This window comes from Centropristis striata, chromosome 13 (genome assembly GCF_030273125.1).
Source record: "Centropristis striata isolate RG_2023a ecotype Rhode Island chromosome 13, C.striata_1.0, whole genome shotgun sequence".
In the NCBI taxonomy this organism is placed as follows: domain Eukaryota; kingdom Metazoa; phylum Chordata; class Actinopteri; order Perciformes; family Serranidae; genus Centropristis; species Centropristis striata.
The window spans coordinates 2,654,597-2,681,034 of NC_081529.1; the positions used below are offsets into that span (position 1 = coordinate 2,654,597).

Genomic DNA, 26,438 nt, shown 5'->3' on the forward strand with positions numbered 1-26,438 from the left:
AGATTACTTTTTGATTTTATTTTACAAAAACACAGTACTTTGTGACATTTCAATTCATATTAGAAAACATAGAAATAGTGCTATATATATGCATTTTTACAAGCACCAAAAGACAGAAGAAAAATATAGTGAGGTGAAGGAGTCCAGGGTGGTCTGAAATGAGGCACATGAGGATTGAGTGTGTTCGCCTCTCACCATCCAAAACGGTTCACCAGCTTGCTCTGGTCATCCAGATCTTTCTGAACCTTCTTCCTCATGTAGAAGATGGGACAATCCCGGCTGCGGAGGAGTCAGGGGGGACAGTGTTACTGTGTGTTCCGCCATAATTCTGCAGTAAAAACAGTTATAATGAATGTATATGTACCTGGTACAGAGCACATCCTCATGGAGGGAGCCCTGACAGCGCTGACACTGAGTCCACAGGCGAGAGAAGCGCTCCTCCAGGGTGTTCAGGTGGAAGATCTGGAAACAACACAACTGTTAGAAACACAGTGCACTGCAAAAAAGCCGACTTGTATTTTTTTGGCCTAAAACAGTGATTTAAGTTGGTAAAACTTGGAAATATAAATTATTGACATTTAGGGCAATAATGTAAGTTAGCACAACAAAGGAAGCCAGTTGTCTGCTCAAAAACAAGTTGGTGAGTTGTTGTTACTTATATCTTTAAGTTGGGGTTCACAACTTTTTATATTAATATAAAATGACCAAACAAAGACACAGAATTACAAAAAAAGACACTAAATTACTAGAAATGACACTAAATTATTTTTAAAAAGACACAAAATTACCAAACAAAGACACAGAATTACCAAAAAAGACACAAAATGGCCCAAAAAAGGAAACAAAATGACCTAAAAAAGACACAAAATGACCAAAAAGAAACAAAATGACCAAAAAGACCAAAAAAAGACGCAAAATGACCAAAAAAAGACACAAAATGGCCCAAAAAAAGGAAACAAAATGACCTAAAAAAGACACAAAATGGCCCAAAAAAAGGAAACAAAATGACCTAAAAAAGACATTAAATGACCTAAAAAAGACTCAAAATGACCAAAAAGACACAAAATGACCAAAAAAAGGAAACAAAATGACCTAAAAAAGACATTAAATTACCTAAAAAATACATTAAATAACCTAAAAAAGGGACAATAGTTCTGATAAATCTTATTTCTTTGTTGTGAAATGCAGGAAAGCGGTGAAATTCGGTCATTAGCGAAAGCTAGCGGCTAACTGATGCTAGCGGCTAACTGATGCTAGCGGCGCTGCTTGTTACAGCTACAAGAGTAGCCATTAGCGTATCAATGCTAACTAAACATTGCGGTCACAACATTAGCTGACATTTCATAGCGGCGTTACAATCGTGCCAGAGAAATTCAGAGTTCAGCAAACTCAAAAACAAAACTTAAAATATTTAGTTTCATTGTCCAACTTAAAATTTTATTGAAGTTTGTTGCCTTGAAATTTTGAGTTCACCCAACTTTTCTTTTTTTGCAGTGTGGACATGATGGAAAAAGGTTTGTTTTTAAATAAGCCCTTAACTCCTACATTAAGACTGCTGAGTTGTGCTTTACAGGAACTGCAGACTAGTCTATAGCAGCCCAAATGCAAATAATAAGGAAGTGAGACTGAATGTCACTTTATATCAATAAAATAATGGTTCTGCTTTATGTATTTGAACACTTTGATATCACATTCTCTCTAATAAATTCCAGAGCTCTGATGAGACACCAGAGGATAATTTAAGCCAGTAGTTCTCAACCTTTTTGAGTCGTGACCCCCAATTTAACATGCAAAAAATAACAAAAAAATAAACAGAATTACCAAAAAAGACACAAAATTATTTTTAAAAAGACACAAAATGACAGAAAAAAACTAAAAAACTTAAAAAATAAATAAAATGACCAAAAAAGACACAGAATTACCAAAAAAGACACTAAATTACTAAAAATGACACTAAATTAATTTAAAAAAGACACAAAATTACCAAACAAAGACACAGAATTACCAAAAAGGACACAAAATGACCAAAAAAGGAAACAAAATGACCTAAAAAAAGGAAATAAAATGACCTAAAAGAAATAAAATGACCAAAAAAAGACACAAAATGACCAAAAAGAAACAAAATGACCTAAAAAAAGACACAAAATGACCAACAAAATGACCAAAAAAAGACACAAAATGACCTAAAAAAAAAAAAAAAGGGAACAAAATGACCTAAAAAAGACATTAAATGACCAAAAAGAAACAAAATCACCAAAAAAAGACACAAAATGACCAAAGAAAGGAAACAAAATGACTTAAAAAAGATATTAAATGACCAAAAAGACTAAAACACATTAACACATGAACACTTTAACACAGTGGAGACAGAGCTGACTTCCAAAATGATTTGGCGACCCCCAGAAAGGTTGAGAATGGCTGATTTAAGCAACATCGACACTAGACAACTATTGATTAAAATAAGACAGTAAAGCTTTTGTTCAAACTTAGTCAGAGCTGGGACTTTAGTCAGAAAAACTCAAAGCTTTAAAGTCATCTGGCGTCTTGCTCACCTCTTTCTGGTACAGTTCAGACTCTTTCTTCTTGCAGAAATCACACACGGCCGCTGCAATGACAAACATGTTTGAGCTCGCACATATAAAACTCTTAAACAAAAGTGCCACTTAACCTCATAAAGCTTGTAACGAGAGTTAATATCTCACCGTCCGTCTTGAGCACAGCTTTGCAGCCGATGCAGGTGCTTCTCTTCTGAGCGAACGCCATCAGGCCTCCGATCTTTGAGGTCAGCACAGTCTTGCAGCGCGTGTGGTCGCCCTCTAAAAAAACCCAGGAAATCAACAGCAACATTAGGTTTTAAAGCTTGATTAGTTGAACTGCACTTTTAACACCTGCTGTGTTTGTTTAAATGTTGGTACAGTCACATTTTGACCATTAGACAAGATGAGATGCTGATTGTTTCAAGGATCAACCTACAGATTATTAAATGAATCATTGTTTAATTGACGCTTTAAAATATCCAAAATAAAAGCACTTGAAACTATATTTAACCCCCCTAAAGTCTACCTAATCTGACGTATTTGACTCACTCAAGTGGACACTCACTTTTGACATTATATAGTGCCTCTTTGTTTGTAATTTGTTTTGGTATGTTATGGTATTTGTGAAGTTTTTTTTTTTTTAAGTTTTTTTTTTTGTCTCATTTACTTATTCACCTATATTTCTATTTTATTTATTATTATTATTATTATTATTATTATTATCGTGTGTTCTTGAAATATACCTATTGTGACATTTGATACACTTAAGTGGACATTCGACTCTGACATTATATTGTGTATACTTTGTTTTGATACGTCATAGTTTGTGTCTAATTTTTATTTATTTGCCTTTTATTATCATCTTTATTATTTGTGTATGTATGTTATTTGTCACTCTGAAAATTGACAATAAAAATATTTTGAGAAAAAAAAAAAATATATATATATATCCAAAATAATGACACATATCCAAAGAGGTATCTTAAAGATGGATCTAATAAGTAACTGTGTTAATCAATTTACAGATTACTCAATTTATCATTTCACTCATATGCAAATGAGTCACTGAGGATGAAATGAGTATCAGCCAGTTGCCTAAATTGTAATAACAAGACTAAAGTCGTTTCATCGTGTAGCCTGTTTGTAATTTGGTCAGAAACAAGAGTTTCACACCGTTCCTTCAATTTGTCTGACGGTTTCAGCTCCTGGTTCCCATTACAGGTAGACATTTTTGTTGCCATCTTGGTGTAAATAACTCTTCTTCTACATCCTCCTTTTTTTCCTGCTCAATATTAATGTAATCGCTTTATAAAATGTAGTAAATTATCTGGTTTTGAGCTGCTACTGATAGGAACACATGTTATGATAAGACTGTTAATGTGGAGTAAATCAAATATAGCAGTAAAAAGTAGTAAATACTCCAATCACTATATCACTATTCCATTTATTTTAAACACAACTGTAAATGACCTTTAGCAAGGTTCCTATTGGTGTATTTGTATTATATAGCTTGTTTTTCATGTTTGTACATTTTCAAGGTGTTTTACAATGTTGTGATGCTTTTATTTTGAAAAGGTGCCGTCCAGTGTAAAACGGGTGCTTTAATTTTGAAAGGTAGTGACAGGAAATAACCGGTAGAACAGTTAAATGAAAAAACGAACGGTAAATAATAACGAGTGCATCGTAATTAATATAAAGTTGATATAAAGTATGAAAAAGGCTTCTATAGTGGCTGACTGACAGGACACAAGGTTTGTTAGAGTTTATTTTATTCTGTCATATATATTAGTGGCTATATTTGTTGTCTTAACTATAGTAAAAGTGCTTGTTAGCTCTAGTGCTAATGATAATGTTTGCTTTTTTTTTTTTTTTTTTCAAAATAAAAGCACTGCGGTTATATTGATTTCTAATTTCTTGGTAACCTCACGCGGCTTCTGTTGTGCAGTTGTTGACTTACTGAGCAGGACGTTCTCTGCTTTGGTCTCTCCGAGGATGGGCTCAAATATTCTCAGCAGGGGCTTGGACAGCTGCTGCTCCAGGTAGTACTGCGTGTCGATGGGAATGTTGTTCTCCAGCACAAAGATCGGGTCCTGAAGCGACATGAGGAAGAACCAGGATCATCATCAGAGTCAAACATAAAACAGGGTTGGTACACTTTAGCAGTGGTCAAATTCAAGCATTTTTTTCAAGGACTGTCAAGGTCCATTTTCAAGCTTTTCTAGTATCTTACACCTGTTTTAAATTGGATGATTTAGATCAGCTATTCTCAACCTTGGGGTCGGGACCCCAATTGGGGTCGCGAGATGATTTCTGGGGGTCGCCAAATCATTTAGGAAGTCAGCTCTGTCTCCACTGTGTTAAAGTGTTCATGTGTTAATGTGTTTTAGTCTTTTTGGTCATTTAATGTCTTTTTTTTTTGGTCATTTTGTGTCTTTTTTTTATCATTTTGTGGTCAATTTGTGACTTTATTGGTCATTTTATTTCTTTTTTTGTCATTTTGTGTATTTTTTTAGTCATTTTGTGTCTTTTTTGGTAATTGTGTTTCTTTTCTGGTCATTTTGTGTCTTTTTTGGTCATTTTGTGTCTTTTCTTGGTAATTTTGTTTCTTTTCTGGTCATTTTGTGTCTTTTTTTGGTCATTTTGTGTCTTTTTTGATCATTTTGTGGTCAATTTGTGTCTTTTTTGGTCATTTTGTTTCCTTTTTTAGGTCATTTTGTTTCTTTTTTGGGTGATCTGAACTGTGCGTGTGAGATTGTGTTCAGTGAGCGGGGGTCATGGACAACATGCATGTTAAATTGGGGGTCGCGACTCAAAAAGGTTGAGAACTACTGATTTAGATGAGTACTTACATACTAAAAGGGGGAGATTTCACTGAACCATATCAACAGTGATGATATTACACTTTTAGGAGGAACAGTCTTCATTTCAGATAGGCTACTCATTATTTATTACATTGAACATGTGATTATCTATAGCAGGGATGGGCAACTTAAATGCTGGAGGGGGCCACAGTTTTTCATCGACACTACCACAGGGCCACATATAGGACAGTGCACTTAACATATTTAAAATTGCAGTTTCATCATATCTGGTTAACAGTGCAGTAATTTAACATATTTCCTGCTCAAATGCATGTATAACAGTATAAATAGGAATACAAAAGGTATGAAGCATATAAAAAACAACCACTTACTGTGATTTCTTTTTTTTTAGTGCAAGAACAGCAGACCAACATTAATTGCAAGAAGTAATTTTGTGCATTTTTACACTGCACTTTTAAGATTTCATGCTCAAATGCATGTAGTTGTACTGAGGGCCTCCAGTTGCCCATCCCTGATCTATAGTCTATAGATGGATATAGTCAGATTGCAAGAGAAATACAGAATTTCAAGCATTTACAAGCACTTTATCCAAAATCCAAGCACTTTTTAAACCTTGAAAACATTTAAATTCAAGCATTTTCAAGGATTTCAAGCACCCGTACGAACCCTGCAGAAATTATGAGGAAAGAAGGATTTACTAATGTAAGATGCCACTACAAACCTCTGACTTCATGTACGCTGCGACTCCCTTTGCAGCCTTGATGATGACGTAAGGAACTCGGTCTCCCAGGTTGGGAGCGCTGCCAGCATCTCTCTTTTTCATCCTATAAAACATCAATATTAATTGGTCAGTTCAATAATACCAAACACAAACATTTCCCGTGGAGAAGTACACTACCGGTCAAAAGTTTTAGAACACCCCAATTTTTCCAGTTTTTTATTGAAATTCAAGCAGTTCAAGTCAAATGAACAGCTTGAAAGGGTACAAAGGTAAGTGGTGAACTGCCAGAGGTAAATAAAAAAAGGTAAGCTTAACCAAAACTGGAAAATAATGTACATTTCAGAATTATACAAGTAGGCCTTTTTCAGGGAACAAGAAATGGGTTAACAACTTAACTCTATGGAGTCTTGGGCTATTTTGTCCATTTTTGAATTCTTTTCATGTCTTTGTAAGTCATTTTGTGTCTTTTTTTGATCATTTTGTGTCTTTTTTTAGTCATTTTATTTCTTTTTTTGTCATTTTGTGTCTTTTTTTGATCATTTTGTGTCTTTTGGTGTCTTTTTTTGTCATTTTGTGTCTTTTTTTTAGCCATTTTGTGTCTTTTTTTAGCCATTTTGTGTCTTTTTTTAGTCATTTTGTGTCTTTTTTTTGGTCCTTTAGTCCAACATAAAATGTGATTTTGAATCTTTTTTTAACTTTCAAAACACTATCATGCTCAATAAAGAATTTTAAATGTTGCAAATGTGCATTAATTTCAGAGTACACTGAGACATTAAACTGCATCATTTTCAATTAAATTCTGGAAAAGTTGGTGTGTTCTAAAACTTTTGACCAGTAGTGTATTTCTAATGAGGCGTGTCAGTGTGTGGTCACCTCTCAGCCAGCTCCACGTGGGCCTGTCTGCCAGCATACTCCTGGGCGGTGCGCGTTAGCTCCTTGGTGATGACCAGCTGGCTGATGTCGATGCGGTTGCACAATAAGTCTGAGATCACTTCTTTAGCGTGACCCACAGCACCCTGGGGGTCCCTGAGGAAACAACACAGCAGCTGGGATTATTTTCTTTTTGTTATTAAACTTTTTATTTGAAGAAAAACAAAACAGCACATACATGTTGCTCTACATCTTGTAAACATGTCAAGTCTTTTCATCAAAACATAAAAAGCAATGGTTTTAAAAAATAAAAAAATAAAAAAAATAATATAAATAAAATCAAAATCACATCCTTGCAAAAGCATTTAAACTCTATCACAATTCTCTTACAAAGACATACTTATACCTAAATTGATAGGCAACTTGAAAATCAGAAAAAAATAAAATAAAGATAATAATGACAATTCGAAAAATCATAATAACAGCCTTAATAATAGTGAGTTTATCTGCCCCATGTAAACCTTCCTTCATCCATGTTTTCTTCTGCAAACAGAACCTTATCATGGGGTGATAACATTGATGACAAGAGCAACATCAACTCAAATGATAATACTAGTAAATTAAATAAAGATAGTTTGCTATATATATGTATAGCCCTGACTAATACTAGTATAGTTATTGAAACAGAAACAAACAAAAAAAACAAAAAACAGAACCAGATGAGTGGAGTACAAAACTTGAGAGGGGGTTTATCACTTTAACCAGTATCTTGCATCTAAGTTGTTAGATAGTTTGTCCCACTTTCCCAATAACTTTCAAATTTATCTTGTTCAAGCTTAAGAATGAATGTTAGCTTCTCCATTATGAAAATATCCTTAACAACATTGATCAAATCATCGACTGTAGGGGAGTCTTTTGCCAACTATTTCCTTGTGATTGCTTTTTTACTCGCTAATAATAAAATATTATACATATAGAGCTGTGATTATTTTCATAATGATTTAACGCCTTGTTTTCAGCATCTGAATAGAAGTTTGGCTCTGTTTTGATACAAAAAATTGATAGAATCATCAAGTTTAAAATGTTAGGAATCATGATCAATTCTGGATTTGTGTCCAGTATGTACAAAATAAATTAAAGATTATATCACAGGACAACTTCTAATAAAATGTACTGATTATGCATCATCACGATGAACAGATTGTGTTCATGTACCTTTCTATGAGGATTTTCTGCAGACAGGTGTTTATAAGGTTGGCCACCAGAGGGCAGTTGTCTCTGCGGACAGTCTCAATGCCTTTACAATCCATCTTGTCATGTGTGTCTGCACTGGTGGAGAAATAGAGACCTGCGTAGCGCTTCTTGTTGATCAGCAGGTACGGGTAGTACACCTGTGGAAGAGACATAAATAAGATCACATCAGCTGACAAGAACAAAAAAAATCCAGACATTGAAACATTTTTTTTTTTGATAAATCAACAGGACAGAAATGGTACCTTTTCAAATTCCAGTTTGATGGGCGGTGTGAAATGGGATGAGACCCACTCTGCTGCCTCCCTCCCAACCTCCATGGCCTCCCTCACCGTGGCAACTCCAAGTTTAACCATGACAGAGTCTGTGTCCCCATAAATGACCTTTAGAAGATAAAAATGAAATCGGCATTTAAACAATATGTACAAAAAGAAGGTTAATCGGAAAAATATCAGGTAGAAAGTTCCATAACTTTAGACCGCTCTAAAAAATTTTAAAACCTAAATAACGCTCCAATATACAGTACAGGCCAAAAGTTTGGACACACCTTCTCATTCAATGTTTTTCCTTTATTTTCATGACTATTTACATTGTAGATTCATCAAAACTATTAATGAACACATGTGGAATTATGTACTTAACAAAAAAGTGTGAAATAACTGAAAACATGTCTTATATTCTAGTAAGCAAAGGGTGGTTACTTTGAGGAATCTAAAATACAAGACATGTTTTCAGTTATTTCACACTTTTTTTGTTAAGTACATAATTCCATATGTGTTCATTCATAGTTTTGATGCCTTCAGTGAGAATCTACAATGTAAATAGTCATGAAAATAAAGAAAAACGCATTGAATGAGAAGGTGTGTGTCCAAACTTTTGGCCTGTACTGTATGATAAATGGGCCAAAAGACAAGGAAAAAGAGAAGAAAGAAGAGTTTGTGCAGCTACATGTGTTCTCACCTTGGCATCACCTTGGTAACCGTTGGAAACGGTGTACTTTGACTCCACCAACTGTTTGGTTTGCTCAATCATCTGTCTTCCAAAACCTGTGACACTCTAAATAAGAAAAAAAGGGATTTAATTCAACTCATCACTAAATACTAAGTAGTATTGGAATATGCCTTCACTGGTAATAGAGCAAAAAAAATCACCATAAGACACATACGAGTCATGACTTTTAAAGCCTAGGAATATATCTGCCATTAAACATTTTGTCCCACAACAACTCATGTAGAAGAAATGTCTCTTCAGCTCTCTGTAAGGTGTAGCTGAGTAAGTCTACCTTCCACACAACAGTGAGAAAGCGCCTGTTGTGGTTCGTCTTTACATTTACAGTAGATGTTTGGGATTTCCACCTGTTCTGTGGTTTCCATTGCAACACTAATCTTTGTTCTACATCTTTATTGTTTACCGTCTGTGCCTCGACTTCACATCTGTGCAGAAGAGTGGGAAGAGTGAGAAGTCAAGTGGGGACAACTTTATTTATATAGCATGAATGAAAAACCCGTTATGTTGGGCCAGAATTGTAAACATTTGATAAGTTTAGAGCAACGACGACACCACGCTAGAAGAATGTCAGTTGCTGTTTTTTTTCTCTGGCTCTTGTGTCGTGTAGCAGGCTGCTGCCTGGTTCGCTGTGACTGTCTGTTTCGCTTATGAAAAACTATTATCTGTATGCAAACAAGGTATGTTTTACAGCTGCATGATGTGAGGAAAATATGTGATAATATTGTTGAATATGGTGGTCAACAACAAAAAAATGATTGTAACATTTAAAAATTCAGTATTCTACTGCTACTCTCCCCAAGTCTAATATCACACTCTTAACCCATTGACGCCGGGAAAGCATTACCGCATTTCTACCATTAAACAAACAAACAGCGCCGATGATTTAATTGCTGATCCGGACTTTGAACCCTCGGAACCAATCGACCGGCATTTATGGATGAGGAATATGTTTTTAGACGACATATTTTCACCGAAGAACAGACAGATTTGTGGCCATCTGGAGATGATAATAATAATATTAATAATATATTAATATTGATAATAATAATAATAATAATTGATTGTGATGATGATATAATAAATCATGACTGTTTATGTCTTATATTACTTTATGCGTCGTTGAGTACCCTGAAAAGTATAGAAGAAAAGAAAAATATATAAAATGTATTATTATTATTTATTATTATTATTATGATAATTTTTTTTTTTATTACAATAGGGTAATGAGAACTATGTCTTGTTCTTCCAGTGGTCATATCATGTTTGCATCTTGCTAATGGGCATGTATTAGTATTATGCATAGGATTTTTTATTCAGACAAATGTAACATTTGCTGAGTTTGTTGATTTTTAAAAAAACTTTATTGAAGGTTTGGACAAATAAACTCAACTTCTCATGAAAGCCACGGGTATAAGCTCTCAAATACTTTTTAAATTTCATTTCTATCTGCTACAGAGGCTGAAAAATCTATTATTTAGTAGGTGTTGAATTTCCAGAAAAACTTCAGGTTTTAGGGGGTCATTTGAAAATCGCCCAGAGGTTTTCCAGGCATTTTTTTCCAGGCGCTTAATGTGTTAAACAATGTGTATATCTTGTAAAAAATGATACATTGTGCAACCCTGGTATCATTATACAAAGACCTATACCTAATGGCATTATGTTTCCCCGTATTTCTGCTTTAATTTGCTGTATACCAAGAAAATATAAACACCAGCATGAGAAGCAATAGCTCACCTGTGAGATCTCTAGGCAGGGCAGCTTGCCGACCTGAGCACCTGTGAAGCCATAGACTGAGTTAGCGCTGATCTTGAGAGCCAGCTGTCGGCCGTCCAGCACCTGCCTCTTGAACGGGTCCGTCTCCTTCTTCAGCTCTGTTTTGGCCCTGTGGACAGACAGAGAGATCGGTTTTATATCCTCTGTTGGAACTAAGATAGAATTTTAGCTTAATTGATGTAGCTAAATGTCAGTTTTGGTGCACTCATTTTGTATTTTTTCAGAGTAACTTTGAGAGACACCCTTGAAATCTGTCAGTGTTATAACTATTTTCAGTATTTGTCTATATAACTACATTTAAATGTGTATGTGTGTGTATATATATATATATATATATATATATATATATATATAAATAAATAAACATAAATATATATATAAATAAATAAATATATATATATAAATATAAATAAATATATACATATATATATAAAAATAAATATACATATATATATAAAAATAAAAATATATATATAAATATAAATAAATAAAATATATATATATAAATATAAATAAATAAATAAAAAATATATATATATATATAAATATAAATAAATATATATACATGTTTTGTTGTTGTTTTTTCTTTATTTTTATGCATGTATGTTTTTTTATTTTTTTATTTATTGATTTACTTTTATTTATTGTTTTTATTTATTTTTATTTAATCTTTGCTTTATTTACATCCTTTTTTTTTATAGGTTTACCGTTTGTTTGTTTTTCTTATACTTATTAGGTGAGGGGAAGAGGGCATGGGAGGGAGAATAGGGAGAAAAAGTTTGCTTTGTTGCATGTAATAATGTCTTGTTTGACTAGTTGTAATCTGCAAACAAAAATCTAATAAACACATGTTTAAAAAAAAAAAAATTAACACAGAAACAGGAAATACATCAAACATTAGCTGTTAGGACTGAGAACGTCTACAGAACAGGTCATTTTGCATTCCATTTCAAGCTCAATTTCATTTTTGTGATATATTTGAACAGCACAAACTTCTTCCTGGCAGACAGCAGGTTCTCCAGGATCTCAGGTAGAAGTCCTTTCCTCACAGAGCTCTTTACAAACGTATCTCCAGTCGGAGTCTTGATGAAGTCCTCTGGTGAGAGGCTGAGGACACACGACAGCTTCATTAGCTCATTGTGTTGAAAATAGACATAGAAACACTTACACTACCGGTCAAAAGTTTTAGAACACCCCAATTTTTCCAGTTTTTTATTGAAATTCAAGCAGTTCAAGTCAAATGAACAGCTTGAAAGGGTACAAAGGTAAGTGGTGAACTGCCAGAGGTAAATAAAAAAAGGTAAGCTTAACCAAAACTGAAAGATAATGTACATTTCAGAATTATACAAGTAGGCCTTTTTCAGGGAACAAGAAATGGGTTAACAACTTAACTCTATGGAGTCTTGGGCTATTTTGTCCATTTTTGAATTCTTTTCATGTCTTTGTAAGTCATTTTGTGTCTTTTTTTGGTCATTTTGTGTCTTTTTTTAGTCCTTTAGTCCAACATAAAATGTGATTTTGAATCTTTTTTTTTTTACTTTCAAAACACTATCATGCTCAATAGAGAATTTTAAATATTGCAAATGTGCATTAATTTCAGAGTACACTGAGATATTAAACTGCATAATTTTCAATTAAATTCTGGAAAAGTTGGTGTGTTCTAAAACTTTTGACCAGTAGTGTATAAACAATAAGTGCTGACCTCTGTCTCTCTGCTGAGCCCTTCTGCAGCAGGGTGGTGTAGCACAGATTGTGTGCCATCATGATGGACGGATACAAGGAGGAGAAATCCAGTGTGGCAATAGGAACGCTGTAATACCTACACAGGAGCAGAGGATGGTTAATGAAAGGTATGTGAGAACATCAAGAGCAGAGAGGAGTCTCACACACAGCAAACATACATACACACCCTTTCTCTGGCTCGATGACAGTTGCTCCAGTGTAATCTTCTCCTCCCTCTGTCTTTACAACAGGCATGACCAGGTCCTGCTTCATGGCCTAAACATGCACAGACACTTTTTCAGTTTCCATCCTTAATAGTCTAGACGGAATTGTCCAAAAAGTGAAAGTGAGGAGCATTTATGGGTACAAGTCGGGAACCGGCCTACTTTACTTATTTCAAGGGTGCTGAATCCAAAAAAAAATGGTTCCCAAGCGAAATTTTGAGTTTTTGACCTTCTCATTTGCATATCAAAATGGCGGCCAAATTGCCCATCTTGCTCAGTTGTTGGACCATTTTCCCCCAAGTTTTTTTGTAAGTAGGCAATCAAAGATGAGGAAATTAAGTTTCTGGATCTATAGTCTAGAGTCAGAGCAAGGATATAGTGGAGGCTCAGTGTCTTTTTTATGTATATATATATATATATGCAAAATACCAACTTTTAAGGTGAAATTAAGCATTATTTGTGTCATTTTTAAGGCCGACATAAATATTCAATCAATATCACTTTTAAATGTTCCAGTTGGTATTTTGCATACACATATATATATACATAAAGACACTGAGCCTCCACTATATTCTTGCTCTGACCCTAGACTATAGATCCAGAAACTTAATTTCCTCATCTTTGATTGCCTACTTACAAAAAAACTAAGGGGAAATGGTCCAACGACTGAGCAAGATGGGCAGTTTGGTGGCCATTTGATACAAATTAGAAGGTCAAAAACTCAAAATTTCACTTGGGAACCATTTTTTTGGACTCAGCACCCTTGAGATCTGTAAGGTAGGCCGGTTCCTGACTTGTACCCATAAATGCTCCTCACTTCTTATAGGAGGCCCTTTTTCTGAAATCCGTCTAGACTATAAATCTGTACGTGTGGTTACCGTCTCATGTGGTTGCCTTGGTTACCTGTCGCAGCAGCTGAGAGACGACTTTGATCTGCTGTCCTCTTAAGAGCAGGTAGGTGAGAGGCACGCCCGTCACTCTGGCCATCTCCATGTAGTTAATCACACACATCAGCTTCTGCAGCAGGCGCAGCGGGAGGTAGGCGTCCTTCAGGCAGTAGACGGCCAGACGACGACGCGTCTGTTCGTTGCCGTTCTGTGATGGAGGAACAGAGAGGGGGAGGATCATTTGAATCTGCAGAACTCTTAATGATAACCAGCTCTAAGACTTTATTCTTTACAGCAGCAGTTCTCAACCTTTTTGAGTCGCGACCCCCAATCTAACATCATGTTGTCTCACTGAACACAATCTCACAGTTCAGATCAGACAAACTCAGTTGATACGACGAATTTTGGACAAATAATGAAGCAGACAACAACTAAAACATCTCTCTGTCTGTGCATTTATCTATATATATTTTTATATGTTATTGTTACTTTTAAACTAAGTCCTTTGCTATCAGTTTAAAGGTCCATTCTGACCTCCTGAGTGTGTAACAGTCAGCTTCAAGCCAGAGACTCCTTGGAAAGTAATAACTTGATACTTTGGGATTTGTCAGAAAAGACACAAAATTACCCAAAAAAGAATCAAAGTGACCAAAAAGACACAAAATGACCAAAAAAGACACAAATTGACCACAAAATGATCAAAAAAAGATACAAAATGACCAAAAAGAACACAAATTGATCACAAAATGATTTAAAAAAAAAAGACACTAAATGTAAAAAAAAAAAAACACACACACAAAATGACCAAAAAAAGACACAAAATGACCAAAAGAAGACACAAAATGACCAAAAACGACACAAAATTACCGAAAAGACTAAAACACATTAACACATGAACACTTTAACACAGTGGAGACAGAGCTGACTTCCAAAATGATTTGGCGACCCCCAGAAATCATCTCGTGACCCAAACTGGGGTCCCGACCCCAAGGTTGAGAATAGCTGTACTAGAAGACTATGTGTAGACAGTGAATTAACATATTGAGCATGGATTAATTGTACCCGTCTAGGACTTCTTATGTACTTATTTTTATTTTATTGTTTTATTTATTCATCTATTTTTATTTATGTTTTATTATCGTAAGATTGTGTATCTTAATTTTGCCCCTTTTTTCCCCCCTTTTCTTATTTGGTTGTTATTATGGTCTTGTAAAAAAATTGTAAAAACTCAATAAAAGTTGAATAATTAAATGATAAGCAGCTCTCTCTCTTACCTGCAGATCAGTGATGATGGAGTGCTGCACGTCCTCCTTCTGTTCTTGCAGGAAGTGGAAACTCACAGCGTTCAGTGTGTAAGAACGCAGTTTATAGTCCCTGAGGAGAACCTGAGAGAAACAAACCAATCAGACTGTGTTTCCTAATAACGTTCTAGCAGTGCACAACAAATTAAATACTGTTTCAGTCATGATTTCTGCTGCAGTCATCAAAGCTAACCTGCAGTAGATCGAACTGAACCCGGCCCTCCATGTTAACGCTCTTGTTTTCTCTGCGGCCCATCTGCTTGCTCTGGAAGTTTAGGTCTTTAATGACCGACTTGATGCCTCGCACTCGACCCAGGTAAGGAAAGAGATTCACCTGAACACAAAACAACACGTTTTATTTACTAAAGTGGGGGGGGGCAGGGATGTTTTATACCAAATAAGAAGGGAAATGTCAATTATTTACAGTGTAAATACATTCTTCTGGAGGCTGTGTTTATGTGCATTATTCTGAATTACTTTTAGGTCATGGTATTGCATTGAAGATGTAGACTTACACTACTGGTCAAAAGTTTTAGAACACACCAACTTTTCCAGAATTTAATTGAAAATTATGCAGTTTAATGTCTCAGTGTACTCTGAAATTAATGCACATTTGCAACATTTAAAATTCTTTGAGCATGATAGTGTTTTGAAAGTAAAAAAAAGATTCAAAATCACATTTTATCTTGGACTAAAGGACTAAAAAAAGCCACAAAATGACCAAAAAAAAGCCACAAAATGACAAAGACACCAAAAGACACAAAATGACCAAAAAAAGACACAAAATGACCAAAAAAAGACACAAAATGACAAAAAAAAAAAAGACACAAAACGACCAAAAAAAAGACACAAAATGACTTACAAAGACATGAAAAGAATTAAAAAATGGACAAAATAGCCCAAGACTCCATAGAGTTAAGTTGTTAATCCACTTCTTGTTCCCTGAAAAAGGCCTACTTGTATAATTCTGAAATGTACATTATTTTCCAGTTTTGGTTAAGCTTACCTTTTTTTATTTACCTCTGGCAGTTCACCACTTACCTTTGTACCCTTTCAAGCTGTTCATTTGACTTGAACTGCTTGAATTTCAATAAAAAACTGGAAAAATTGGGGTGTTCTAAAACTTTTGACCGGTAGTGTATGTGGTGCCATCTAACCTTTAAAGCAGCTGCCCTGTTGAGCAAGTAGGGGAAGTCAAAGTTTTGGATGTTGTATCCAGTGATGATGTCTGGGTCCACTGTCCTTAAAAACTCTGCCCAGCTCTGCTCACATAGACGTGAAGAGACACACAATGACATGACAAATAATCAACAAACCATTAGCAAAAAGGAACATTTCCATGTATTTATGTTTTTCAGTGCCTTAATGAGGGCAGTGTGTATACCTGCAGTAGCTGTTTCTCCTGTGTAAAGCACAATATCTGAGAGCCGACGATGCTGGCGCAGGACTGGAGGGTGAACACGGTGCGGATGAACGGCTCCGTCTCTCCCTGACGCTGCACCATAGAGGCGATCTGAATCACGGGGTCCTTGTCTGCTTCTGGGAAGATTCCTGGAAAGAAAAGAGTTCAGACCAGAGTCAAACTCTGAGTTTGCTTTCCATCAAGTATGATCAGGCGGGGACCAAGGTTATAATAGTTTGGGATTTTTCATTAGTTTTAGTTTTAATTTTGTTGTGAATTTTTGTTGTCAAATTCAGTTAGTTTTAGTTAGTTTTTAGAGTGAGTTTTCTAGTTTTAGTTTAGTTTTTAGTTTTTGAAAATGCTTAGTTTTAGTTGAGTTTTTATTAGTTTTAGTGTTAGTTTTAGTTTTTTTGTAATGGGCTATGTGTTGGGTGCCAGATTCAAAGTGGTCATAATACATTTTGCCTTTATTTCCTTTGGTTTATCATCTCAGCCCCAATAAGGTTATTAACTCTTACAGTTCAGGATGTTTTGAATTTTGGTTCTAGTGTAAACATCCCAGTCTCAGTAAACATATTCAACATGTGTTGCATGTTCAAATAGAAACACTGAATTATGAATGAAAAAAGTTGACAAAAACGAAAAATAAGGACATTTCCACTATAATTTTAGTTAGTTTTAGTTAGTTTTGTAACCACACAATACAGTTTCAGTTAGTTATCGTTTTTTTAAAAACTCTAGTTTTTATTTTTATTTCAGTTAACGAAAATGTTTTTTCAATTCTAGTTTTCGTTATTTCGTTAGTTTTCGTTAACTATAATAACCTCGGCGGGGACCTGAACGCACTGCTTACTTATTTTTATTTTATTAAGTAATTATTATAATTTTTTGAATTATATTATGTATAAATATATGTTATATATATATTATATATTTTTTCTTGATATGTATCCAGGTTATGAGACTTTGCTGTTCCCCTCTGGCTCGGGCCTCCTGGACTCAATCTCTGGCCCTTTTCATATGAGCGGACAATTGGGGGCATTTTGTTGGACCGACATGTTTTTGTGCACATTTTGTTTTTACGTTAATGAGTAAGTGGTGGCTGGCTGTCTGTTGCTTCTGTTTTGTTTACTTTTATTTTATGTATTTTTTTCTCTGTTGGGTTTTTTCTAGGTTTCTTGTACTGTATGTGTCTGTATATATATGTGCCAAAACTTTGCATAAATAAAATTTACAAAAAAAAAAAAGTATGATCAGGCGTTTAACCAGAAAGTGGTTGCAACTAGATCCCCCAACATTGGTCCAGTGGCACGATATTCAAGAAATTTACTGTATGGAGAAACTTTTGTTTTAAGACTTCAGGTGGAGAAATGTACTGAACGCTGGGAAAAATGAATCGTGTATGCACCTGGAATAGTGTGACATTATGCCATAATGTATGTGTAAAAGAATATTTTGATTTTAACTGTAACACCCATGATGATCTCATGTTCTTTGCACATGTTAATAAATAAAAAGTTAAAAAAGTATGATCAGGCGTTGCAGACAAAACGTCTCATAGTTTGCATGTTTACTAAGAACGTTGGAGAAAAAGAAATGCACCTTTTCTTCCTGCACACTCGATGTCAAAGCTGAGGACTCTGAGCGGAGCGATCCTCTGCCAGTCTCCCTCTGCAGGGTGACTGATCAGATCTGTCCATCCCACGTCCACCTCATACTGACACAAGGACGCCTGGAGGACAAAGGCAGAGGGAGACAGTTCATGAACACCACTGGCTTGACACAACTACTTTCATATGAAGGCTCTCAGAGGGAAGTGAACTGCTGATTGGGGCAGTGTTGCAGTCATTTGTTCTGACGGGCCTGGAGCAGACCTACCTTTCCTGGGTACCGAGAATCCGTCTGCCCTGGGCTCTTCTCTTCACGCACTCTGTACTTGTCTTTGGGAAGTTCAATCCAGCAGCATCCCACCACATCACTGTCCACCATGAACCTGACAACACAGAGAGGCTTGTTAAGCTCTGATTTGAGTAATTACATCTTCAAACTAGAAAATTTCGACTGGGGAAATTCTGAAAGGGCCACGGGGGCTACTGATACTAGATTTCAAACTATGCCCTTTAACCTCAAAATGTGTGTGTGTGTGTGTGTGTGTGTGTGTGTGTGTGTGTGTGTGTGTGTGTGTGTGTGTGTGGATTGGATTAATACACCAATACACAAGACTTGTGTCTACTGTTTAAAATTTAAATGGAGTCTCTAGGTGAAATTATGCCGGAGAAGTAGACGTTTAAAAATCTCCAATTATTGTTATTTTTCGCTCATTTTTTGTCGGCCGTCCCATTCATTTCAATGCAAAATTTTGGGCAGTTTTTCGCAACTTACGTCACGAAAAATTCGTATTCTGTAGAGAAAAGTAATACCACACTGATCCCGATCAAACCGCATGTTTTGATATATAATTTGTCCTGCAACTCTTCAAGTTGTAGGACTAGTAGCGGGACGAAATTGCGTCCGGAAGAGGAAGAAGAAAAAATCCACAGTATAACAGTAGTGCAGCACTGGTCCCTACAGATATTGCTGTATGGGACCAGTGCTCGGTGCGATTGCCCCGAGGCCCTAATTATACACAATCCAATGACTGTCATGGCAAAGCAATCCCTGTCTGCATTGAACGAGCATGATTCAAGCCTACTGCTTCCGTCTGACTGTCAATTTATTGTACAGCACAAACACACCTTATCTCAAAATCTATGTTAGCCTCATAGGGTTGGTACCCCTGGAGGGGATACGGTCCGAACTTGAAGCCCTGCTCCAGCAGTCTCTTTGCCGGGGCGATGAGACGAGGCATCGCCATGGTTATCCGCAAAAAATCAAGGCTGCGTTTCCCGTGGTAGCCATACATGTCTGCAGGAAAAAGAAAAAAAATAGGTTCATGAACAAGAATCATGATAGAAGTAGCATGAAAGCATTGGTACTTCACTTTATCACTTTGCATGTAAACTGATTATTACCCAATATCAGCTCAGATCAGCCCTCTCTTTTCACAATACCTTGATTCCTTTTCACTTATTCAGGCTCCGTTTACACGAGGACGGTCTGAACAGAAGACGCAAAAGTAGCGTTGCGTCTTCACTTTTTATTCCTCGTTTAGACGAGCGTTTTCGGGAGGAAATCTGCTGCATACGGTGACGCAAAAGTGTGTGAAATTGGATTGTATGCAGCCAGGCAGCATCACTTAAAGCCATAAGAGCATCTTTGGGCATGCAGAAGTTTTCACAACACACATTTTCATCAGCTACTCCTTCCACAAAGTTCTCCACCATCACTAGATCTCCCAGGTCTCGTTCACAGCCGTCTGGCTCGCCTCCGACCAATTGCTGCATCCAGAATGTGATGGAGGTAATTCCAGATCCTTCTCTGTTCACTAATACTATCTGTACATATCCTGTACATTTGGTGGAAAGACTCCTGTAAGTTTATTAGAGCTGCCAGAGCAGCTTGAAGGTCCGACGCATGGAAATAATTCCACATGTTTGTTTATTTTCCTGTACTGGAGCATGTATGTGACGTAAACACATACGTGACGTGAGCAGATCAGATCAGAGTTTTGTGTCTTGTCAGTGTAGACGACACGCTACGGAGGAGAGGATTTAACTTTTCCACTTTGGAGGGTGGTTTCAGATTTTTTGCGTCTTTAAGCCCCCAAAACGCCGTCACCGTCTAAACGAAAGGCACTTCCCATAAAATATTTTGTCGTTTTGTCGCGAGCGTCCTCTTGTAAACGGGGCCTCAGTGAACAACAAATGAACATCAGCATTTGCACAATGACATCACTTGTACTCACTCTCTTTACGGGTGATGTCCACAGCCAGCACTGTCACCGATATGTTGTCCTTATTGGATCTCATGTCCTTCAGGACAGCACAGTTCAACTCTCTTTTAAACTCACCCAGGTGATCAGATTTGAACCCTTTTCAAAGGAAGCAGAAAGAGGAAAACATAAGATTAAGAATTAATTCAAGGATTTTTAGCTCCGGGAAGCTTAAATCGTTAAGAAAGAGAGAAGTTTATTCTACTGAGAAAAAATGTTATTGTTACTATCAACCTCGTCAAAATACAAAAATCCAGGCTTAGTCGGGAAATGAATGTTCTTAATTTTTATTCTCCTCCTCTCCAGGTGCAAACAGTGCCAATATGTACAACCGGGAAAAAAATAATAAACAAATAAAACAAAGTAAATGAAGCAAAAAAAATGCTATATATACAGTACAGGCCAAAAGTTTGGACACACACCTTCTCATTCAATGCGTTTTTCTTTATTTTCATGACTATTTACATTGTAGATTCTCACTGAAGGCATCAAAACTATGAATGAACACATATGGAATTATGTACTTGACAAAAAAAGTGTGAAATAACTGAAAACATGTCTTGTATTTTAGATTCCTCAAAGTAACCACCCTTTGCTTATTAGAATATAAGACATGTTTTCAGTTATTTCACACTTTTTTGTTAAGTACATAATTCCACATGTGTTCATTAATAGTTTTGATGAATCTACAATGTAAATAGTCATGAAAATAAAAGAAACGCATTGAATGAGAAGGTGTGTCCAAACTTTTGGCCTGTACTGTATATACACACAAGTACCAAACAAAACTAAAATAGAGCAAAATGAGTTCTTCAATAACTCTTTGCACAATAATCAACGCTTTTCTCACTTCATCAATCAGTTACCTCCTCTGTAACAAAAAGCTATTGTACTGAGAAAAATTGCAAAAATAAATAAATAAATAAATAATTTAATTAATTAATATGGGGTGTTTAAATTCAAATATTTTATGCATTGACAAAATAATGACAAATACTCACCATTTGGTGCAGGAACATAGAAGTAAGGTGCAAAACCGTGGACATGGCAGCACACACTGTTGCCACTGTCTGTCACCCCGAACATCCGAATTATGGGGACCGTTCCCTGGGACTGACCTGGCATGCCAGCCACTGACGCACCTGCAGAAAACAAAAGTGGAAAGAACTTAAAGGCCATTTTGTCCCACGTACAGCAACAGCACCTGAGCAGGCGGATATTGTAGAACTTTCCAGCAGGTGTCTCACTTTTTGGTTTTGGTTTCATTTACTTACTACTTAGGACTGGTACGCCTTGCTGGTGAGTAGCTGCAGGCTAGCATGGTTAATGTTTAAATATCATATGAATGAGTGTATAATTTAATTCATTAATTCTGGGTTTTGTGTTTATGTTTGCATTACAGGTTTACAACCTAATCAACGTCACTGTCACTGTTTACTTTTCTAATTAACGGCACTAATAAGCTAACGAGCGGTAGGCTATCGTAGTGTAACAGCTACCCAGTGTGTGGATGCTTATAGTGTATGTTGAGAAAATAAAAATCATAAAAGTGACTGGAGTTGTATCCGCCGTACCTATCCCGATAACCCTTCCAGAGGGGAGTTTATTAAACTACAGAAGATAGATTAGTAAAAATCTGGACAGATATGTTCTACACTCTCATTCAAACCCAAATAATAAAGAAGGCAAGATAACTCTTAGCCATCTTGTTTCAACAAAAGTCTACTTATTATTACCTAAATAATAGTCAAGATCAATCTGCTGAAACACCAAGGTATCAGATGATGGGTCCAGCGTCGGGGCGTTCGGCCGCGGCCAACGAGGGTTCAGGTCTGCTGAGAAGAGGTCACCTGAGGAAACACAGTGATAAGACACAAGTAAAACAAAAGTGCATTATTTGTTATCTGAATATTTATAGCCAAGAGCTGTGTAAAGTCTAGTCAGAAATTGAACCAACACAGTAAGGGAAATAACCTGGAATAATGATTATTATTGTTGTTAGCACACAGCTACATTATTCACATTGCAAAGCTATCTACTCATTAGCTGTATACATATACACTACTGGTCAAAAGTTTTAGAACACACCAACTTTTCCAGAATTTTATTGAAAATGATGCAGTTTAATGTCTCAGTGTACTCTGAAATTAATGCACGTTTGCAACATTTAAAATTCTTTATTGAGCATGATAGTGTTTTGGAAGTAAAAAAAAAGATTCAAAATCACATTTTATGTTGGACTAAAGGACTAAAAAACACAAAATGTCACAAAATGACAAAAAAAATTCACCAAAAGACACAAAATGACCAAAAAAAGACACAAAATGACCAAAAAAATTCACCAAAAGATACAAAATGACCAAAAAAAGACACAAATGACAAAAAAAAGACACCAAAAGACACAAAATGACTAAAAAATGAAACAAAATGACCAAAAAAAAGACACAAAATGACAAAAAAAACACCAAAAGACACAAAATTACCAAAACAAGACACAAAATGACTAAAAAATGAAACAAAATGACCAAAAAAAAGACACAAAATGACAAAAAAAACACCAAAAGACACAAAATTACCAAAACAAGACACAAAATGACAAAAGAAGACACCAAAAGACACAAAATGACCAAAAAAAGACACAAAATGACTTACAAAGACATAAAAAGAATTCAAAAATGGACAAAATAGCCCAAGACTCCATAGAGTTAAGTTGTTAACCCATTTCTTGTTCCCTGAAAAAGGCCTACTTGTATAATTCTGAAATGTACATTATTTTTCAGTTTTGGTTAAGCTTACCTTTTTTTATTTACCTCTGGCAGTTCACCACTTACCTTTGTACCCTTTCAAGCTGTTCATTTGACTTGAACTGCTTGAATTTCAATAAAAAAACTGGAAAAATTGGGGTGTTCTAAAACATTTGACCGGTAGTGTATATATATATATATGCATATAATTCATGGTCATTGCAAAGCTGACAAACTAAGCATGCTTAATTTACTCAAAGCATGACTTTAAATTGAACCATTCAGTCTGATTTGTTAGCACTCCAAGCGGTGCAAATTACTTACCTAAAATGAGAAAAATCACACTGTAAAATAAACATGATTATTATTCTACATGTAACTAGGTTCTGTAAAAAATAAACTGTGTGTATATTTGCTTCTTTAAGATTAGAAGTGTTATAAGTTATAAAATAAGTATACATTGTTCAAGCGTTTGGATACAGGTCTTTATGTCCTGCACCAGGAAAACATTTGACTTGTTCTGCTCCTTGTGATTGTGTGCTTCTTTGTGCAACACTCACCTACAGGAATGACATCATGGCCCGCCTGGCCCTCCGTCTCCTCTGCCTCCATCTCTGCATCATCAAACATGGACAATTCCTCTTCAAACTGCGATGGACTATCCTCCCATTCACTACCGATTTTACCCCGTTTGGCCTGGGACGCCATAAAAGGGCCGCCATTGCGCTTTTTAATATCCATGCCTGCAAGAAACATTGGAGGAAGTAGGCACATTAGAAGATGTGATAACAGAGAAAGAAACTGACAGCTATAAAGCAGGCACTACCGATGGCATAGCCTTAATGGTGGTAGTAAACAAGCAGTAAACAAAATAAAAAAAACACATTTGTACAGTACAATAATTTTTTTCCCCAAAACATTCAGCACTGATCGCAATGGTTTTTTTTGTTTGTTTTGTTTTTGGTGGGGTTTTTTTAATTGCTTTTATTTTTCTACTATCATTCTGCTCTTTCGTGTTGATTTTAAGCATAAATGAACATGTACATTCTTTATTTTTGTATGTGAACGAAAGAAAAAAAAAACCCAATAAAGAGAAGTTTGAAAAAATGTTTTTAATGTCTTTAACATGTAATCTTGCGTCTGTCTATTTTATTATTTATTTGTTTTTGTTTCATTCTTTTCCAATTAATTATTCTTCTATTTTATTTTCTAAATATTATTTACTTCCATTTTATTTTTTGCATTGTTTATCTTTCTGTAACTCGTTGCTTCTTCTTCGTAACTGTGCATTGTATCGGTGTTCGATATAAATAAATAAATTAAATAAAAACAAAAATGCACTTAATGCGTTTAATGTCTTTAACATGTAATCTTGCATCTGTTTATTTTATTATTTATTTGTTTCATTCTTTTCCAATTATTTATTATTCTATTTTATTTTCTAAATATTATTTACTTCTATTTTATTTTCTAAATATTATTTACTTCTATTTTATTTTTTTGCATTGTTTATCTTTCTGTAACTCGTTGCTTCTTCTTCGTAACTGTGCATTGTATTGGTGTTCGATATAAATAAATAAATAAAATAAAAATAAAAATGCACTTAATGCGTTTAATGTCTTTAACATGTAATCTTGCGTCTGTTTATTTTATCATTTATTTGTTTTTGTTGCATTCTTTTCCAATTAATTATTCTTCTATTTTATTTTCTAAATATTATTTACTTCTATTTATTTTCTTAATATTATTTACTTCCATTTTATTTTTTGCATTGTTTATCTTTCTGTAACTCGTTGCTTCTTCTTCGTAACTGTGCATTGTATTGGTGTTCGATATAAATAAATAAATAAATAAATAAAATAAAAATAAAAATGCACTTAATGCGTTTAATGTCTTTAACGTGTAATCTTGCGTCTGTTTATTTTATTATTTATTTGTTTTTGTTTCATTCTTTTCCAATTAATTATTCTTCTATTTTATTTTTTAAATATTATTTACTTCTATTTTATTTTTTGCATTGTTTATCTTTCTGTAACTCGTTGCTTCTTCTTCGTAACTGTGCATTGTATTGGTGTTCGATATAAATAAATAAATAAAATAAAAATAAAAATGCACTTAATGCGTTTAATGTCTTTAACATGTAATCATGCGTCTGTTTATTTTATTATTTATTTGTTTCATTCTTTTCCAATTAATTATTCTTCTATTTTATTTTCTAAATATTATTTACTTCTATTTATTTTCTAAATATTATTTACTTCCATTTTTTTTTCTAAATATTATTTACTTCTATTTTATTTTTTGCATTGTTTATCTTTCTGTAACTCGTTGCTTCTTCTTCGTAACTGTGCATTGTATTGGTGTTCGATATTAATAAATAAATAAAATAAAAATAAAAATGCACTTAATGCGTTTAATGTCTTTAACATGTAATCTTGCGTCTGTTTATTTTATTATTTATTTTTGTTTCATTCTTTTCCAATTAATTATTCTTCCATTTTATTTTCTAACTATGATTTACTTCTATTTATTTTCTAAATATGATTTACTTCTATTTATTTTCTAAATATTATTTACTTCTATTTTATTTTCTATATATTATTTACTTCTATTTTATTTTCTAAATATTATTTTCTTCTATTTTATTTTTTTGCATTGTTTATCTTTCTGTAACTCGTTGCTTCTTCTTCGTAACTGTGCATTGTATTGGTGTTCGATATAAATAAATAAATAAATAAAATAAAAATAAAAAACTTAGCATGACTGTTGCTATGCAACTGGTAACTTCACACGAGACATTATACAGTTAGCATCATAACTTGCTTGGGTGCCACTAAGCTAGCTAACACCAACTGCTGCATGTCTTCCTCATGTTCTCTCTGCTATCTAGTTAACTCAGGTGCATTTACGGTTCATATTGATAATTTAACGCCTTCATGCTAATGATAATAATTCAACGTTTCTCTGTCAGACTGAATATACATTAACCTCACTATAACAGCAGTACACTTTAAGTTGAGATCTCTTCCGGTCGAAGAAGGTAAGCAGTTTTCTTTTATAACTAGCTAAAGCTGCAAGCTAACGTAAACACAGACAACCGGTCCGCGCGAAAACTGATCTTACCTAAACGTAGGACTGCTGTCACAGTGAAACCTGTCCGGGCAGCGATCACCTGCTGCTTCGTTTCCAGCAAAGTTATAGTTGCAAACAATTTAAGTTGCTTCTTCACAGCAGCCCCTGGTTGACAACAGCTCCCGCCACTCTTTAAGTTGTGAACTTTCACCGACGAAAGCGCGGAAAATTTC

General features: G+C 34.9%; 1 protein-coding gene across 1 annotated transcript; it reads right to left on the reverse strand.

Annotated features, from left to right (window-relative positions):
• On the reverse strand, window positions 1-26,438 carry pold1 (polymerase (DNA directed), delta 1, catalytic subunit). Its single transcript, XM_059348509.1, has 27 exons — window positions 26,257-26,438; window positions 23,694-23,876; window positions 22,126-22,239; window positions 21,391-21,531; window positions 20,363-20,488; window positions 19,254-19,422; window positions 18,397-18,511; window positions 18,121-18,250; window positions 16,501-16,667; window positions 16,274-16,378; window positions 15,310-15,450; window positions 15,090-15,200; window positions 13,832-14,023; window positions 12,892-12,980; window positions 12,685-12,801; window positions 11,976-12,089; window positions 10,944-11,091; window positions 9,162-9,257; window positions 8,447-8,584; window positions 8,166-8,341; window positions 6,954-7,106; window positions 6,081-6,183; window positions 4,495-4,627; window positions 2,703-2,816; window positions 2,553-2,605; window positions 365-462; window positions 1-279 (listed from the first exon to the last, which is right to left on the reverse strand). Exons 2-27 carry the CDS (start codon window positions 23,872-23,874, stop codon window positions 192-194), a joined length of 3,312 nt encoding a protein of 1,103 aa, XP_059204492.1. The 5' UTR covers window positions 23,875-23,876; window positions 26,257-26,438; the 3' UTR covers window positions 1-191.

Excerpts from the sequence above, each read along its gene's own strand:
- pold1 (XM_059348509.1), bottom strand. The coding sequence starts at position 23,874 with ATGGATATTAAAAAGCGCAATGGCGGCCCTTTTATGGCGTCCCAGGCC. Across the intron at positions 11,092-11,975 it reads CTGCTGTCTGCCAGGAAGAA|GGCCAAAACAGAGCTGAAGA; the intron begins GTTTGTGCTGTT and ends GTCTGTCCACAG. Across the intron at positions 8,342-8,446 it reads TCAAACTGGAATTTGAAAAG|GTGTACTACCCGTACCTGCT; the intron begins GTACCATTTCTG and ends TCTCTTCCACAG.